Here is a 19046-nt window from a genome sequence, read left to right on the forward strand (position 1 = left end):
CAAGTGGCCCACTATTATCTCTCTTTGCTGAAGCAACCCAAAAAATGGCTTCCCGATTGTTATTTCAACATTATCCAGAGCCATCAGACTTGACCCTTTACATTCTGGAGAAGAGAGTCTAACACTTCTAAAATTACATCAATTCTACAGTAGTAAATGCATCAATAGCAGGTAGATGGCCCTTTGTGAACAAAACATCACTAAACCCCCACTCCCTATCCACCTCCCGCCCTACAAGGAGGACATAAAAGGATATTTAACCTGCAGATAACCAAAATAATAATAATAATAATTGTATTACAACAGGTGGAAAAGTGATTATTCTTTATCTTTGGAATCCATCAAAGATAGAGACGTTTATCCCCCAAGCTTGGGCATGTGGCATCTGTTGAAACATGATCCCACGAACCAAGTAAAAGCCAGTGTGTAGTGAGACAACTTGTGTACAGGAACACTTTGTCCTTTGCAATAATGTCTCTATTAAGTATGGTGTGAAATTGTAAAGCTACCCTAATCCACATGCTACCAGGATAAAATTACTGCCTCAGGCTTTGGGAAGTCCTTTAATGACCCACTCAATATAATCACCAAGAAAGCACTAAGGAGCTTGCCATCTCAATTTTTTTTTTGCATGAAATGACTGTATTTTTAATAGACTTTATTTTTTAGAGAAGTTTTGGATTTCTAATTACTATTTTAATCTTTTCCATTATTCTTAAAAAAATTTAATACCACACACTTACTAGGAAAAATCTATTTTATAGTGCTAAACAAAAAATAAGCACCTTCTATTTAAAAAATGATTTCTCCAGAGCCTCAAAGGAAGATGTGTGGAGGAAAATGACATCACTATTTGAAAACATTTGTTAATGTTTCTGTATCTAGTTAAATGTAAGATTTTCTCAGGTAGTAACTACTTTTCATTTCTATTCTAATCACCCCAGTGCTCATGTGTGCACACATCCAAGTGCTTGTGCATACACACGGACAACATAATATTATAATATTCAGTGTATAGGACTAGTATTGTTCCTAGTCTATGCTCACCATTTGCGACATCCTGTCTAGTCTACTTTGGAAGATATATTCACCCTCACATGGTTTAAACATACTCCCTGAGTCTCGGGGAAATGCTTCAAATACAACAAATTTCACTTTACAACATGGGTCCCTTATAGTGGTTGTTGTTTTCATTACCTTTTATTTTATGGTATTTAATTTCATGAAATTCAAGAGTTACTGGAACAGCTAAGCTTTTTTGAGATGAAACTAAGCCTATTTAATTCTCAAAAGCACCCAAATTTGGAGCCATGAGGCCTTCTGATAGCTTTTCTGCTGCTGCTGCTAAGTCGCTTGTTGTGTCCGACTCTGTGCGACCCCATAGACAGCAGCCCACCAGGCTCCCCCGTCCCTGGGATTCTCCAGGCAAGAACACTGGAGTGGGTTGCCATTTCCGTGTCCAGTGCATGAAAGTGAAAAGTGAAAGTGAAGTCAAAAGCTCAGTCGTGTCCCACTCCTAGCAACCCCATGGACTGCAGCCCACCAGGCCCCTCCGTCCATGGGATTTTCCAGGCAAGAGTACTGGAGTGGGGTGCCATTGCCTTCTCCGTCTGATAGCTTTGGATCTCAATTTATGATGTGAAATGCTTTAAAATCATATTAGGGTTAAGTAGATATTTACAAACATGGTGAGATTTAACTTCATGGCTTCTAGAAAAGCTTGATGATTCTGTTTACATTATTGTGTGTTAGTTCAGTCACTCAGTCGTGTCCGACTCTTTGCGACCCCATGAATCGCAGCACACCAGGCCTCCCTGTCCATCACCATCTCCCGGAATTCACTCAAACTCATGTTCATATTGTGTGTTAGAACACAGTGGATAAGATCTGTAAAACATACCCTCTTGGATATGTTTTGGTAAGATAAAGTGATAGCTGACATAATTAATATGACATAAATTTAGAATTCAACTATTTTGTGCTTATGGTATCAACTTATTTTAATCATATGTCTCCTTAGGGTTCTGTTGGAGTGCCTGGAATTCCAGGGATGAATGGACAAAAGGTGAGTTCCATAGAATATACTACTTTTGGTCATTTGAGGAGGATTAAAATCACAAAGTTGTTCTAATCAGTAATGTTGGTAATAAGTTTATATGCATATAAAAATATTATATATACTTTTGAAATATAGAAAAACTGTGTTGCAAATGATCAAATTAGTTTAATTTTTAAACAAATGCATTGAATAGCCAAAAACTCTTAGACAATTTTTCATTTTATTTGATATATATGAGATACAGTGGTATCTTTCTCATAAATATATTTGGAGTAGGAAAAATATGGTATTTAACATTGATTGTGATAAAGTACACTCTGGTTTATTCTTGTTATTGCAGACTAATATGTATTATTTCTTGCATTAACAAAAGTTATTCCTACAGAGAGATGCTATTGGAATCGTGAATTCAGAAGCTTTTTTTACAGCTAAGCAAAATTAAGAATTAAATAGATTTGCTAAACTCTGATAGCATGCTTTTATTGTACTATTAATAATGAAGGGGGGAAAAAGTTAAAAAAAAAAAACAACCCACAGCTCTACAAAGACATATCTGTGTGCCTGTGTGCATTTTTTCCTGCAACATATTTGCCAGTGGGACAAAACAGTTACCAAAGTCACTGCAGGCCAGTCTGCCAGGGGCTGGGGAGCTGAGCCAGGGACTTTCCTGCCTCCCTCAGAGCTTCTGGACTGGCCCTTTGAGATCCTGTGACCCAGCTTGTGTTCCCAGAGGACTTGAAATCCAGGCATTCTGAATTGAAATCATAAAGGGCCCAGCCCTTATAGACAGAATAGACCTCCTCTTGACCTCTTCTAGCTCATCCATCTTTTTTCTCCAATGAGACATAGACAATGGCAATTTAAAACCTACGGAGTGACTAAGAACATGGATCTGCAGCTCAGAGAATGTAAATTTTGACAAAGTCCTTGAATTCTCTGGCCTCAATTTCTTCATCTTTAAAAAGGAGACTAGCAATTCCTACCTCATAAGGTTACTGTGAGGATTAAATGAGGAAATAGGCATAAAGCCCTTATATCCATGTCTGATATTGCTATTAAACTTTTTTTTCAGCTCATTTTAGTGAAATCCTGGATATTTGATTGACCTCTGTTGTAAGAGACTCTCTATTTCCAGAATTCCTTGATTCCCAAGTAAAATTAGTGTTCTTAACCAAATCTTACGGCAGCCTGTGGTCCATAAATCAAACACTGGGTGCTAATCAGTAGTTCAATGCCCGTGTCACTGCCGTTCTCCACTCAGTAAAATGCATACCTGTTTGCTTCCCAGATCCTGATAAAGACAGAGGATTACTATTCCATTTAGAATATTGTAGATCATGGAGGGAAACATAAATAAAAATTTGAAAGCATATTCATTCTATGATGAATTTGAAAATTACATAAGAGGATAATATTTAGAAAGGACAAAATATAATGTAAATGTTGTTTATAATATTTGTATACATAAGGTTAATGTTTTGCTTTTACTTCTTTGTTTCATCTTTAAGATAATCATGAAAATTTATAGAAAACTTTACCCTGAAACAAAACAAGTCCGCAAGTTTAAAACTGTCACATATATGCTTATGAAGACTATGTGTTCTTTCTTTTTTCAAAGGAAGTATGCAATTTCCTTAGCAAGAGAAAGGAATGTGACATTTTCTTGTCCTAGTCACCAAGTTTAAATTATATTTCAAGGAAATAGTTAATATTTGCAGCTTTATGTCTTGTTATACATCTTTGTGGCATTTTTAAGGGTTTTCTGTAAAATCTAGGGAAGCTAAATGATTTCATACTTTTATGAAGATATCAGCAAAATGTAGTTCAAGATTTGTTTTTAATTCATATAACTTAATTAAAACTTTGTTTATAGAATTTCTTTTAATGATAGCCATTATCTAACACCTATAATATTTGCTATATCATCTTAGGACAATAAAGTACAAAAAAACCTAAGTCCACATCACTGAAGTAACAGGTCATTTAGACAGTAAAAACAAAGTTGAAAATAGAGTAATATCGATAATTTACACTTAGAGCTATGAACTTTGCCTTGGTTCTCTAAAATTTATTTCTCTAGAAAGAGAGCCTAGAATCACATTAATAATTTTTTAAGCACCTTGATGTTCTTAAACTGTCTAGAGAAAATATCTTCTTTGCATGATACAATTTCATTTTTTTCCAGAGAAGAACTTTTGATGCTTAGATCATTTTCAAGTACTGGTTAAGGAAGGATGTTATTTCTAAGCTATCAGAAACATGGCAAATAACTAGAAAATTTTTAGAAACTTCTCTAATATAAGAGAGAAAGAAAATGACTGTATTAAGCAAATATTTTACTTGTCTTCCACTAAAATATTTTCCATCCATTCAGATTGAGGTGATTGACTTTGGCCAGTCACTTGATGGTGATTTTTTTTTTTTTTTTTTTACATTACTTTCCTTTCAGTTTTGGTCAACTTGATTGTTAATCTGAATATTTCTTATTTTTGTAATGGTCCTCCAATTCTTCAGATCGTATTAGGAAAACAGACTTACAGAAGCAGTAACATGGCATTAAACTCCAATCTAGCCCCTTCTAGCAGCAGCAGCAGCAGCCTTATAATCTATCAAGGGCTACTAAACACTCTTCTGTAAAAAGCGGGAGACAGTGTAGTGTGTGGTCTCTGCAGTCTGCGAGAGGAAGCTTCAAGTCTTTGTCCTCCTCTGTGTGAGTTACTTAATGTTTCTAAGGCTCCAATATAAAATATTAATATAGACTTTGCAATATTAATGAGATAATATGTCTAAAGTGAGCATAATGTAATAGGTACTCAATAAATATTGTCAACTATCTGTAGTACTAATAGTATAACACTTCAAGAATTGTAACAAATGAGCCCTAGGCTTACCCTCTAACAGGACGAGAAGCCAGGAAGAAAATGAAGGTGTAAACTCACACGAGAAGGTAAAATATTTCTGTGCTACCTGCTATGTCTCCAGTCACAATGCACCCCATTCCCAGTAGTAGGAATACAAGTACCTTAGAAAAGAGAAAGACATTTCTCACACCTCTTTGAAACCTCACTCACCCGTGTGGGGTCTTGGAGGAGCACTGTCTGGAGTCAGACACTCTGTGCTCTTACAGCTCATGTGCAGCCTTTGAAACTTCTTCCTGTATGGGCTCAAGGTGGCTTCATTGTAGAGTGAGGGAAGGGGCTGTTCTAATTTATATCTAAGTCTCTTAGAGATACTGTGCATCCACAAAAAGTCACAGGTGTCTCTTTTCCATTCTCTGTTCCCAATTCTAAAAGCAGTTGTTTCCATAATTGGAACTTGTTTCCAATAGCCAAAGCAATTAGGGAAAACTTAATGCTAGGTCTTACCTAAAAAGAAATAAATGTTGCCTTCTTTGCCTCTGGCTAATTTATTTAGCACAGAAACTTTTGTAATTCTCACAAATAGATCTTGTTGGTTCAAAGATATTATAAACATTTTATTTATGCTATTTGATTCATTCCCCGCCCCCCTCTCTCTCACACACATATGTATCTCTGCATGTGTACATGCTCAATCGTACTCAACTCTATGTGACCCCATAGACTATAACCCAACCAGGCTCTCAGCCCATGAGTTTTCCAGGCAAGAATACTGCAGTGGGTTGCCATTTCCTACTCCAGGGGATCTTCCAGACCCAGGGATTGACCCTGCATCTCTTGCATCTCCAGCATTGGCAGACAGATTCTTTACCACTGTGCCACCTGGGAAGCCCATATAACTGAATGTTTGTCAATTAAACTCTGCTTCTCAGATATACTGGAAAGTGGGCTTCAAAATAATTTTGTGATAAAAATATTTTTAGACTAAATAATGCTCAACACAATAAATGGCTGGCTGTAATTTTTTGTATGTATATACATATATATATGTATATCTCAGAACTTTAAACATCTCCACTCTTAACATGTTATTAGAACCCTGAATTTTTCTACTGTTTCCACATTTTTGCATTAGGAATAAATCATCATAATAACAATGTATTTGAATAGCAAGCGGTGCCCAGCACTGTGCAAATGCCATAGGAGAAGAGGGCTAGGGATAATTAGGGGACATTACAGGTCTGCTTTGTGCAACCCTTAGTTCACATCCTTATCTCTGTTACCATAAAATTAACATTAGAGTTTCAGGATTAAGAACAAATTATTTTGTCTAAGCAGGCTAGAATTTTTCTGAGGACCCAGAATCATACGGATTGTTTCCAAAGCAAAAGATAAGTATCGGATGATCTTGTTTCATGTATTTTTCAAATGCTTGCTAGGGTTTGTTATATCTAAAACTTCAAATACAATATAAATAAAATATTGATATTAATGTATCATCCATGAATCTATCCCAGATAACTATGTGATTTTTTAAAGTAACATTAAAATTTAATTAGTTTATGGCTATGGTATTTAGAGTTCCTTTTCATCTCTTATCCATGAGTCTCACAGTTTTTCACTGACATTAATCCTCACAGCATACTTCTAATGGCATTTTTATTGTATGCATATCTAGAGAGCAGATAAATGGAAGCCCTCAGACTTTCAAAGGTCAAGCTGTTTATTCAAGTCTATACAGTAAGCTGTATACAATGAACTCAATACTTTTTTATTCCTGATTCATTTTCTGCAACCACTAAATAAAACTCTTCTCTTTTGCAACCTTGACTTTATCATTAAAATTCTGAGTTAAATTCCTGAAGGATTTGAATATATTATAGTTCTGTTTATTTCCTGTCTAGTTAGCTTAAATTTACCCAGTGATCTATTACCAAATGTATTTATAACTTTCCAATTTTACACTTTAAGAAAAGATATATAGTGTAAATAAAGTGACTGATTTTTTATTTGAGATTAATTAATAGCTTGGGGAAAGTGTGTTACAGCAGTTTACTACTTTGCTGGTTAAAGTAGAGAATTAAATTATTTTTATTAATTTTTCTATCTTTGAAAGTTGGTAACTGTGTACATTATAGTTCTAATAATACATGATTGTGTTTTCTCTGGTAACTATGAAAATAGGATGCTTTCTTTCTTCTTGAAGCAGCATCATTGCTTTCCTATTGTAGGATATTTCTCTTTTTTCTAGTTTTATTGAGATAATGTATACAGCATAAAGGTTTGACTTCCATATATAATGAAATGATTACCACAATAAATTTAGCTAACATCCATCATCTCATGTAGATACAATAAAAAGAAGTGGAAAAAAAAATGTTTCTCCTTATAGTGAGCACTCAGGATTACTCTCTTAACAACTTTCATATACATCTTACAGCAGTGGTAACTATAGGCATCGTCTTGTGCCTTACATCTCCAGTGTCTTATAAATTGGAAGTTTGTACCTTTGGTGAAGGTCACCTTTCCCAGGTGGGTCACCTTCCTTCAATTCTTCCTTCCCCAAAACCTCCAACCCCGACCTCTGAGAACTACAGATCTTATCTCTTTCTATGAGTTTGGTTTTTTTGTTGTTGTTTTTTTTTTTTAGATTCCACATAAAAGTGAGATCATAAAGTATTTTAATCTTTCTCTGTCTGACTTATTTTACTTAGCATAATGCCCTCAGGGTTCATCCATGTTGTCACAAATGGCAGGATTTCCTCGTTTATTATGGCTAAATAGTATTGCATTATGCATACACCGTCACTTCTTTATCCACTCGTTGTCGATGGACCCTAGGGCTGTCTCCATGTTTTGGCTACTGTACATAATTTTGCTGTGAACATGGGATGTAGGTGTCTTTTTAAGTTAGCGTGTTCATTTCCTTTGGATATATTCCCTGAAGTGGAATTCCTAGATCATGGGGTAGTTCTATTTTTAAATTTTTGAGGATCCTCCATCCTGTTCTCCATAGTGGCTGTACCAATTTACAGTCTCACCAACAGAGCACAAGATTCCCTTTTCTCCACATCCTCACCAGCGATTGTTACTTTGTGTCTTTTTGACTATAGCTGTTCTGACAGGCACGTGAGATATCTCCTGTGGTTCTGATTTGTGTTTCCCTGATGGTTAGTGATGTTGAGCATCTTTTCATCTGCCTGTTGGCCATTCATCTACAGATATTTCATATAGTAAAATCACATCACCTCTGAGTTCTATGCATATACTCAGAGGCAATTTTATATATAAGCTTACTCTTAAAGAAACTTTTCACTTAATTTTACCTATTGAGAGAAACAAAAGATATTTCTGTCCTTTATATAATTAAATTTAAGTTCCTGTAGAAGGGAATAAAAAGTTGGTTGACAGAAGTAATGTAATGCTTCCTGACTTGAAATTTAAAAAATGATGGTAATTTAAAAAAAAATACACTTTCCCTTGACTTCATTTAGGCATGTTGCTATAAATTTTAATACTCGTTACCATCCTACTAAATGAAGACACTGGGAGAGGTAAGAATAAATAATTGAGGAAATGGGATTGGTGGGGAAATCCAATAGGACTGGGTATGAGAGCAAAGAAACCTGATCACAGGATGTTGCAAAACAAAGCAACAAGAAGGCAAATATCTTTGACTGAATTATGACTTCAAGTCCACTTATATTCCATTTTAATTGAAAAGGCACTATATTTTATAGATAGGATCACCAAAATATTATTTACTAAATCAAATTAAACTACATATATAACCTAATGATTTGGGGGGGAAAAAACTTATGTTAAATGTATTCGTTGATTATTTGCCAGTTTCTTCAATCTTTCATTCAACAAATCTTTTTTCAGTCCTTACTAGTAAGTGCAAGGCACATCTGAGCACTGACATTAAAGTGGTCTCTGCCCTCATGGAATTTCAGCCAATAGAGGGATAGAGACATGATATAAACAGGTACACTAAAAATCTGTTAAATGGCAATACTGTTAAGCACTATAGCAGAGAAGCACAGGGCAGCTTGTCCTGGTGCAAAAAGTCAAGGAATGCTTCCCTGAATAGGTGACTTTCAGTCAGTCAGTCAGTTCAGTCGCTCAGTTGTGTCCGACTCTTTGCAACCCCATGAACTGCAGCACGCCAGGCCTCCCTATCCATCACCATCTCCCGGAGTTCACTCAGACTCACGTCGATCGAGTCAGTGATGCCATCCAGCCATCTCATCCTCTGTCGTCCCCTTTTCCTCCTGCCCCCAATCCTTCCCAGCATCAGAGTCTTTTCCAATGAGTCAACTCTTCGCATGAGGTGGCCAAAGTACTGGAGTTTCAGCTTTAGCATCATTCCTTCCAAAGAACACCCAGGGCTGATCTTCAGAATGGACTGGTTGGATCTCCTTTCGACTTTAGGTGCAGCTTAAATAGTGAACAGCAGTTGGCAAAGGGAAGGGAAAATACCACCACATTGCAGTACTTCCAGATCAAGTTAGACAACCTTGGTCTTAGAATTTTGTTTCTAAAACACCATATTATAAACCACTATAGGACCTAGACTACTCTTTTTTTTTTTTTTTTTTTTGCAAATTTCTTACCACTAAAATAGTTAGTTGATATAAATCACAAAGCCTGTTCTTTTATCATTAGATCTGATCTCTGAATGACACTCTTGATTTTGAGATTTGCATTAAAAATAAGGCTTCAATGAAATAACTTATTTTGACAATTATAGTGGCTTTACCCAGTTCCCAGGTGGCTCAGTGGTAAAAAATCTGCCTGCCAGTGCAGGAGACATTGAGATGTGAGTTTGTTCCCTGGGTGGGGAAGATCCCTGGAGGAGGAAGTGGCAACCCGCTCCACTATTCTTGCCTGGAGAATCCCATGGACAGAGAAGCCTGGTGGGTTATAGTCCATAGGGTTGCAAAGAGTCGGACATGACTGAGCGCACACACGCACACAGTCAAACACACGCACCCACACCTGTTCCATACCAGGTGACATTGCCAAGGGGATAGGAACCATTATCCAACTGTGAAACAGCATGTGTATATGTGTGTGTTAGTGGCTCAGCTGTGTCTGACTCTGCAACCACCAGGCTTCTCTGTCCATGGGATTCTCCAGACAAGAATACTAGAGGGGGTTGCTTTTCCTTTCTCCAGGCGATCTTCCTGACCTAGGGCTCGAATCTGGGTCTCCCACATTGCAGGCAGATTCTCTGCCATCTGAGCCACAGAGGAACCATGAAACAGCATCAGTGGGGTTAATTTAGGAGAGATCAAATTTCCTTTTCAACCGGCTGTGTCTTCTCTGCCTAACACAGACAATAGAAGAGAGCAGTGTGTAGTATTTACTAACATGTATTCAGCATCGACTGTCAAGCGCTTCCTAAGTTTACCCCACTTATTCCTCACAGCAATGCTGTGAAGTGGATACTATTATTATCTCCACTGCATTAATGAGGAAACCAAGGCACAGAAAGGATATTTTGCCTATGGTCACCAAGGTGTTTGTAGTAGATTTCAACTTCAAAGTTAGTCAGTCTGCTACAACTGTCAAGAATATGGATTTTAAATTCAGGGAATCCCAGGTCTGTCGTTCAATATTTGTATGGTCTAAGACAAGTTACTTTCCTTCTCTGAATTTAGTTTCCTCATTTGTCAAATGAGAATTGTCATGTTTACTGCAAAGTTTAATTGGACAAAATAAAGGAAGTAATGAATGTAACTGTTTAATTTAAAACACTATTAAATAAGGAAACACTATTTTCCACTTTGATTTGGGAGCATTAGGAACTCCATGACTCAGAAACCTCCAGAGTATGTAAATGAATGTTTGTAAGAGCCATTGTCTCTTTCTACTATTCTTCACTGATCTTTTTTGAAAACTATGTCCAATTTTTCCCATTAGACATAACCATTTACCATTTCCATGAATAATTTGGCACATCTTTTCCCAAGTGAAAAGAGTAATACATCGACTTACTATTAGGAATTGTACTTAGGAAAAAAGAAATTAGCTGGGATTTTGAACTTTAAAAGTGGGTATATTATCAAAGCCATGTTATATTGCAAGTCATAGAATACTTAACAGAGCCAATTTTTTAAATAAAGGTATTTATTGGTCTGTAACATGGAATTCCAGGGCTTCCCTCATAGCTCAGTTGGTAACGAATCCGCCTGAAATGCAGGAGACCCCGGTTCAATTCCTGGGTCAGGAAGATCCCCTGGAGAAGGAAAAGGCTACCCACTCCAGTATTCTGGACTGGAGAATTCTATGGACTGTATAGTCCATGGGGTCGCAAAGAGTCGGACACGACTGAGCGACGTTCGGTTCACAACGTGGAAATCCAGCACTAACACAGCCTGCAGCCTTGACACCTAAGCTTCGTCACTAAGAACCCATTTCTTCCATTTCATCGTCTGTCTTTCATGTTGCTGCTGTCAGCCTAATTCCCTCTCTCCTGGTTCTAAGGTAGCTGCTGATCATGCCTGGGGCTTCATTCTTTCCTATCTACATCCAGAGTGAGTGTCTTTCCCCAAACATCCAACACCGCTTTTGAGTTTCCTTGTTATTGGGTACACATAGGTCCCCTCCTTCTCCTCATTTCCCAGCAAGGGGAATGCCAGATGCTAATTAGCTATTACCACTGTGGTTCCTTTTCTAGCAACCCCAGTCATGTGGAAAGTTGCAGTAAACACTAATTATCTAATTTAGGAGAGATTCGTGTAAGACACCGGAGCTGAGCAAGTGTGTTGTTTCTGACTTATCCCAGTCCTAACAAACTCCTCTGCATCACGTACCCCCTTCATCCATTTTGATATTTTGTCTTCCTGAAACATAAGCCTTTGTTCTTAATCTGTTTTTCTCCATAAGAGTGCTCATAGAGAATAATTTCTCTGATACACAGAAAAGAGAAGCCCACCCCACACTGTGACATCATGCTCCCTGGCTGGGTTTTGGCAACTTTCACACCTTTTATAAGTTATTTAAGAGGGAATACTAGACAGTGTTTTCCTTAGACCCAGGCAGTGTTCCTCTGCTCCTCTTTGTCCCTCTAATGGTGTGTCCCCCACCCTAGAGTGAGGAGTCCACCGGGCCTAGGAGATAAGCCATCTCAGAGCTCAGCTCCCCACTTGGAGATCACAGCCCAGGTACCCAGGACCCAAGAATTCCTGCCCTAGCTGTGCTGAGTCTGCTTCCACTGTCTGTAGTGGCCTCTTCCTCAGATCCATTTTCCCAAGGGTGAACCACCAGCTGGCATGTGCACCCATTTACTTGTGAGTTGCCTGGAGCAGCTAAGGGTAGGGAGCTGTGGGCAGAGCTTGCAGGCTGTGGTGTCCACACGCGACTCCCAAGGCCCTTCCTGAAGAATAAGAGAACTGGAAGGGAGACATTTGCAGGCGGGATTGGGATGGGGGGCGTCATCTGTGTGTACTTCTCCCTAGACCTTTTAGGGGTGTGCTCAAGGCAGATCATTCTTCTCATTTGTGTAAATTTCACCCAAATAAACTCAATTTAACTGTTTTCTGTGACCCCTAAATTCTTAGCTGTATCTTTGCATTTGAATTTCTTTGTTCAAATTATATTTTGTACATTTCTGTCTTCATTAGCAGTGCAAAAACTCAATTAAAAAGTGTTAACCACAAACTTACTTCTGAAATAGTCCTTGCTGCTGCTGCTAAGTCGTTTCAGTTGTGTCTGACTCTGTGCAACCCCATAGACCCTGTGCGACCCCTGCTAATGTCTCCCTCCCGGATCTCTTCCAGTTCTCTTATTATTCAGGAAGGGCCTTGGGAGTCGTGTGTGGACACCTCTGTGCAGCCCACCAGGCTCCCCCGTCCCTGGGATTCTCCAGGCAAGAACACTGGAGTGGGTTGCCATTTCCTTCTCCAATGCATGAAAGTGAAAAGTGAAAGTGAAGTCGCTCAGTCGTGTCTTGACTCTAGCGACCCCATGGACTGCAGCCCACCAGGCTCCTCTGCCCATGGGATTTTCTAGGCAAAAGTACTGGAGTGGGGTGCCATTGCCTTCTCCTTACTGTAGTATTATTGACAATAAGACAACTATCAAGTTTTCTTATTTACATTTTTAGATATTTGTACTTTTTTAAAAGTATAATGAATGGTTATTAGGTTTAGCTTAAGTATTATGTTAAGCAGTTAAACCCATTTCAATAGATTATCTGAAATAAGATATTTTCATTGTTTCTGACTGATAGAACCATCTACTTTTCTACTGTTATTCATATTACCAAGGAGGACAAAGAGATTTTCATTTTAGGGAGGGAGTTTGCTGATTGGATAAATAAGACAGCACTCCCCTACAGGGATGTCAGTTCTCTGATGTACGACCAAACCCAACTGGTCAGAGTTTTCTGTTTCTCTTCCATGAGTAACAAAGCCTCTGCCTCCAGGAAACAAACAAAAGAAGCATTAGGCGCTGAGTATGCAAGTAGGAGCTACAAACTACTGAATTGCTCCACATTAGTACTCTTGCCTGGAAAATCCCACAGACGGAGGAGCCTGGTGGGCTGCAGTCCATGGGGTCGCTAGAGTCAAGACACGACTGAGCGACTTCACTTTCACTTTTCACTTTCATGCATTGGAGAAGGAAATGGCAACCCACTCCAGTGTTCTTGCCTGGAGAATCCCAGGGACGGAGGAGCCTGGTGGGCTGCCGTCTATGGGGTCGCACAGAGTCGGACACAACTGAAGCGACTTAGCAGCAGCAGCAGCAGAGGGCGTGAAGCTGAATTCCCAGTGTGGCTGAGGAAAGTGGGAAGAAGGAAGCAGGAAGGTGAGGTGGGAGCGGAAGAGAGGGGAAGGTGGTGAGATTAGCAGTCTGAGTGCTCTGTGATGACACACCTTTCAGGAGCACCAGGTGTTCAACCCTGAGCTCACAAAAGGCCTGAGAAGAGTGAATTTCCTGGGCAGCTGGTGAAGAATCACTGGTCTGCAGCAAAACAGAGAAGACATACAGATGCAAGAACTTGAGCACAGGACCCCAGAGCAGGTCCTGGGCTTCCATACTGGGTGAAATTGGGACTTGAAGCAAGTTTAATCAGATGTCGGAGGAACACGGAGCCACCACTGACATCTTTAGTCCAACAAAACAACAACTGCTACTAATAAAAGAACAACTAAATCTTAATCCTTTAAACCTGAGAGAGGGTAAGCACCTAATCTGCCCATGAACACTGCATAGAATAAAAGCTAAACCCCATGGAAGCTCAAGCAATTTACTCTGTGTCCCAGGACCAGAAGTAGAAAACTTAAATTAGATTGGAGGCTTCCTAATAAGCCGCTTTCTTATTTTATGCAAAAATGAAAGACAAAAGAAACCCAATAAATACGAATGAATTCTTTAGACAAGTTATTCAAATAGAAGGAACACAAATTCCTTAGAACACAAATTCAAATAGAAGGGAATTGGAAGACCTGGGTTCTAATCTCACATCTGCCTCTTTGCAGCATTTTGTTTCTGAAAAAGGTACTTTCCCTCTCTGAGTGTGTTTCTTCATCTATCAAGAATGGCTCGCTTGGCTGCTTTCGACTAAAACATTGCCCCGGGACTTCCCCGGAAGTCCAGTGGTTAAGATTCTGTGCTTCCTCTGCAGGGGGCATGGGTTTGATCCATGGTCAGAGAAATAGGATCCCCCATATAAGATAATAAGAAATAAGATCCCCCATATTATCAATGATAATATTGTTCAAGTTGTCTAAGTCCTATTGATTTTATATTTAACTTGCTCTATTAATTACTGAGTGAGGGGTATTGAAAACTCCAACCATAATCATGGATTTGTCTGTTTCTCTTTGCAGTTCTATCAGTTTTTGTTACATATTTTGAAGCTGTATTATTAGGTACATCAAAATTTAGGATTTCTATGCCCTCTTGATGAATTGACCCCATTGAAATGATCTTCCATATTCCTGGTAATGTTCTTTGCTTTGAAATCTACTTTGTCTGAAATTAATAGGTGGTGCTAGTGGAAAAGAACCCACCTGCCAATGCAGGACACATAAGAGATGTGGGTTCAATCCCCGGGTCGGGAAAATCCCTTGGAGGAAGACATGGCAACCCAATCCAGTATTCATGCCTGGAGAATCCTATGGACAGAGGAGCCTGGAGGGCTACAGTTCATAGGGTTGCAAAGAGTCAGACAAGAATAAAACAACCTAGCATAAACTCAACTAGTGATAATCATCTTATAGGCAAAAATTTTTTTTGTCAGCATTTCTATGTGAGGTCAGCAGTGTTATTATTTCAAAAGTAGACAAGACATTACCCGCCCCTCCCCTCAAAAATATTATGATCATAATGCAAAATTTGATGAGAAGCACTGAGCTTCTCATGATCATAAATGCAAAATTTCTAAGCAAAATGTTAGTAAATCAAATCTAATAATAGTTTTTGATGTGCAGTTGGTTAACTCTGCCAATGTGGACCCCTCAGATACAGAGGACTGACTACGTGGAACTTGAGCATCTCTGGATTTTCGTATCCCTGGGAGTCCTGGAATCAATCCCCTGTGAATACCTAACAGCAGTTTTATGTAAAAACAGTAGCTTATCATGACCAGATGGCATTTATACCAGGAATTCAGGGTTGGTTTAGTATTTGAGAATCAATCAATGCAATTTTCCACATCAGTAGATTAAAAAAGAAAAACCATATGATCATATCAATTTATGCATAAAAAACATTTGACAGAATGTGCTTCCCTGGTGGCTCAGTTGGTAAAGAAGCCGCCTGCAATGCAGGAGACTGGGTTCAATTCCTGGATCAGGAAGATCCCCTGGAGAAGGAAATGGCAACCCACTCCAGTATTCTTGCCTGGAGAATCCCATGGACAGAGGAGCTTGGTGGGCTACAGTCCATGGGGTTGCAAAGAGTCAGACAGGACTGAGCAACTAAACCACCACCATGTATGTACATGTTGCCTATTTGTGAGTGCTTCTGCTTAGGGACATGCAGATGTTAGAGTGAGTCTGTAAGGTAAATGATGACACACGTAGGTTCTGGAAGGGTCTTGGAGGAACTTGAGATGACATGATAAATACACATCTGGCATTGTCCCAGCTGCTCTTCCCCCTTCACTGAGGCACACAGGGTGAGGGGAGGAGCAGATGGAAGAGGGGCGATAACCGAATAGGTGGAAACGTTTATAATGGCTGGGTCCCCGTACTCACAGGCACAACTGTTGGAGCCTCCCGTCCCCCAGGCAGCCACTCTCCCCCGACAGAGTCCTGGCTCAGTGCTTCCCCTTGGCAGCCGTGGACGTTCTGCTCATTCTCAGCATCCTGCCTCTCAGGGGACTCCTCCCGCCGTTCACTGACCCCAGGCTGTCCCTCTATTTTTCAACTTTATTTTAGACTGACCTGCGGAACGTGGATGTGTAACTGCTGGGTCAGTGTCTCTCCCATCTTCTTCCTGGGTCCCCGTCTCTTTTCCCACCGTTGCCTTTTGCCAAAGCTGAGACAAAGAGCTGTCTCTTGCACCAGAGTTGTTGGTCTTTTCCAGTTTCCCAGCAGAGACTTGCTGTCTCTAGCTCTCATCAGGCCTGTACAGGCTTCACATTTCCATATCGACTTAATGTATATTATTTGCATCTCCTGTATTCATTCATTCCTCCAATGTAGATGTACTGAACAATTATTATGCGTAAGGTACAGTTCCAAGGCAATGTGGAAAGAGGAGTAAACAAGAGAAACCAAGTTCATATTCTGGTGGTGGAGAGGGGGTGGGCAATCGGGGCACCAGGTGAAATATAAAATGCCTGATCAAATTTGAATTTCAGATAAACAAACAGCCCATCATTTGTCATGTGCTATGTCTATTTGATACTTAGGATACATTTAATTAAAAATTCTTCTCTTTGTTGTTTATCCAAAGTTAACATTTAACTGGGTTTCTTATATTTTTATTTCCCAAATATGGCAATCCTAGTAGGGGAAACAGAAAAGAAAAAAATTTATCTTAGGTGGTAATTAGTGCAGTAGAGGAAGCAAAGTCAGATATAGGTGGACATCGGGAGTGGTGGTAATTGGGGTAGAATTCTGGACAGCCTCTGTAATAAGGGACAGTTGTGCTAAGGATAAGAAGGTGAGACTCAATCCCTGGATATCAGAGGGAAGATGGTCCACAGGAGAGAAGCCCAAATGCAAAGACCCTGGTGGCTCCTGCTTAGTATCTGAGAACAAAGAGTTCAGTGTGGCTGGAGTGGTAGAAAGGGAGGTCAGACAAACAGCAAAGCCAGATCTTGGCTGGGACCCTCACTCAGTGCGATGGAACAGCCTTGGCGAGAACGAAGGGAAGGAATTTATAAGCTGGCCTTGTTTTTCGGAGACTGTTGGAGGTGGGTGGGTGGCAAGGAGATGGGTTAGGAGATTGCTAGAGTCAGCCTCTAGCCCCACCCTGACTGTGGCTCCCCCAGCCCTTCGGCAGCCTCTGCTTCAGATCTGCCCTCTGCTTTCCACCGTGGCAGAGTCTTGGCAGAACTTGGCAGAGTCTGGTGATCGATTTTAACACCACAGTGGGCATCTCCATTCTGAAGTCTCGCTGTACGTTGACTTGCTTGAATACTGATGTGCTCATCCTCTGCTTCTAAATGCATTTGTTTATCATGCCTTATAATAATTACAGAATTTTATAGTTTGAACCAATGCTGTTTGATAGAAACATAAAACGAGCTCCAAAAACGAGCCATAAATGTAAATATGAACTTTCTAGTAGCCACATTTTTTAAAGTGTCTGAAAAGAATTTATTTAGAGCATGAGTGACACTTTAAAGTTAGGGGTAGGAGTCTTATTCTTTTTGTTTGTGTGCAGTAAAATGATACATTCTAGAAATTTCAAGGTCAAATATGTTGGTCATTTTCTACCTCCTGTGTTCAGCCGAGTTTGTGTTCATCCTCACTTGCATTGAGCTTCCCTGGTGGCTCAGATGGTAAAGCGTCTGCGTGCAATGTGGGAGACCCAGGTTTGATCCCTGTGTTGGGAAGATCTCCTGGAGAAGGAAATGGCAACCACTCCAGTATTCTTGCCTGAAGAATCCCACGGATGGAGGAGTCTGGTAGGCTACAGTCCACGGGGTCGCAAAGAGTCGGAAACGACTGAATGACTTCACTTCACTTGCATTAGGGACTAGTGTGGGAGACTAAACTACGCTGAATTGCTTGCCTGCTTAGTCATGCCCAACTCTTTGCAACTCCATGCCTGCCCAGCTTCCCCTGTCCATGGGATTTTTTTCCAGGCAGGAATACTGAAGTGGGTTACCATTTCCTCCCCCAGGCACTCTTTCCAACCCAAGGATCAACCCACATCTCCTGCATCTCTTGCATTGCAGGCGGATTCTTTACTGCTGAACCATCAGGGAAGCCTCTAGAGAAAGAGAATAAATAGAAATGGAGAACAGAAACCCCATTTTCCTGACTCTTTCCCGGATAGTTCTAGCTGGAAGTCCCCGTGGGCACTTCACTGCCTTCAGAGAATCCTCCTCTACCAAGGGTTATCTACCCAATAGCTGCCAAAGCTTCTCAAGCCCTGAAGCCTCACAAAAGGTTGCCCCCCTGCCCACCATGACTGCCTGCAGGAGAGGAAACACCAGCAGCCACTGAGATGCTTCTGTGAAGTGTCACTGTCAGGAGGAAAGACCCAGTCCATCCAGTGTTTTAAAGAGGTATCAGTGACCAGTGCTGCCCATTTTTAGTCTTTATTACACATATGCACCAACCACACCAACTCCAGAGGTAGGAGAATAGCCTTAAGACTGACACCATGTTTGTTCAATATCACTCATTTCATTTGCTGCTGGTGCATGTTCTGGGCAGCAGCCCCGCCTTCTTATCTGCAAGGAGTATGTTCCAAGACCCATAGTGGATGCCTGAAACGGAGGAGAGTACTAAGCACTATGTATACCAGTTTTTTTCCTATATGTGCATGCCTATGATGAAGTTTAATGTAGAAATTAGATACAATAAGAGACTATCTGAACTGCTCACATTTGTGGCCATTATTAAGTAGAATGGGCTTCCCTGGTGGTTCAGACAGTAAGAATCTACCTGCAATATGGGAAACCGAGGATCAATCCCTGAATCAGGAAGATC

At 40.0% G+C, this 19046-nt stretch overlaps 1 protein-coding gene across 1 annotated transcript in view; it reads left to right on the plus strand.

The window, feature by feature from the left end:
- COL25A1 (collagen type XXV alpha 1 chain) overlaps window positions 1-19046 on the plus strand; it is a 512490-nt gene that overhangs the window by 396260 nt on the left and 97184 nt on the right. Inside the window, exon 12 of the mRNA XM_024993507.2 lies at window positions 2021-2065. Coding sequence (XP_024849275.1) covers window positions 2021-2065 — 45 coding nt within the window. The remainder of the gene's footprint in view (window positions 1-2020; window positions 2066-19046) is intronic.

The sequence above is a fragment of the Bos taurus genome, chromosome 6 (genome assembly GCF_002263795.3).
Source record: "Bos taurus isolate L1 Dominette 01449 registration number 42190680 breed Hereford chromosome 6, ARS-UCD2.0, whole genome shotgun sequence".
Classification (NCBI taxonomy): domain Eukaryota; kingdom Metazoa; phylum Chordata; class Mammalia; order Artiodactyla; family Bovidae; genus Bos; species Bos taurus.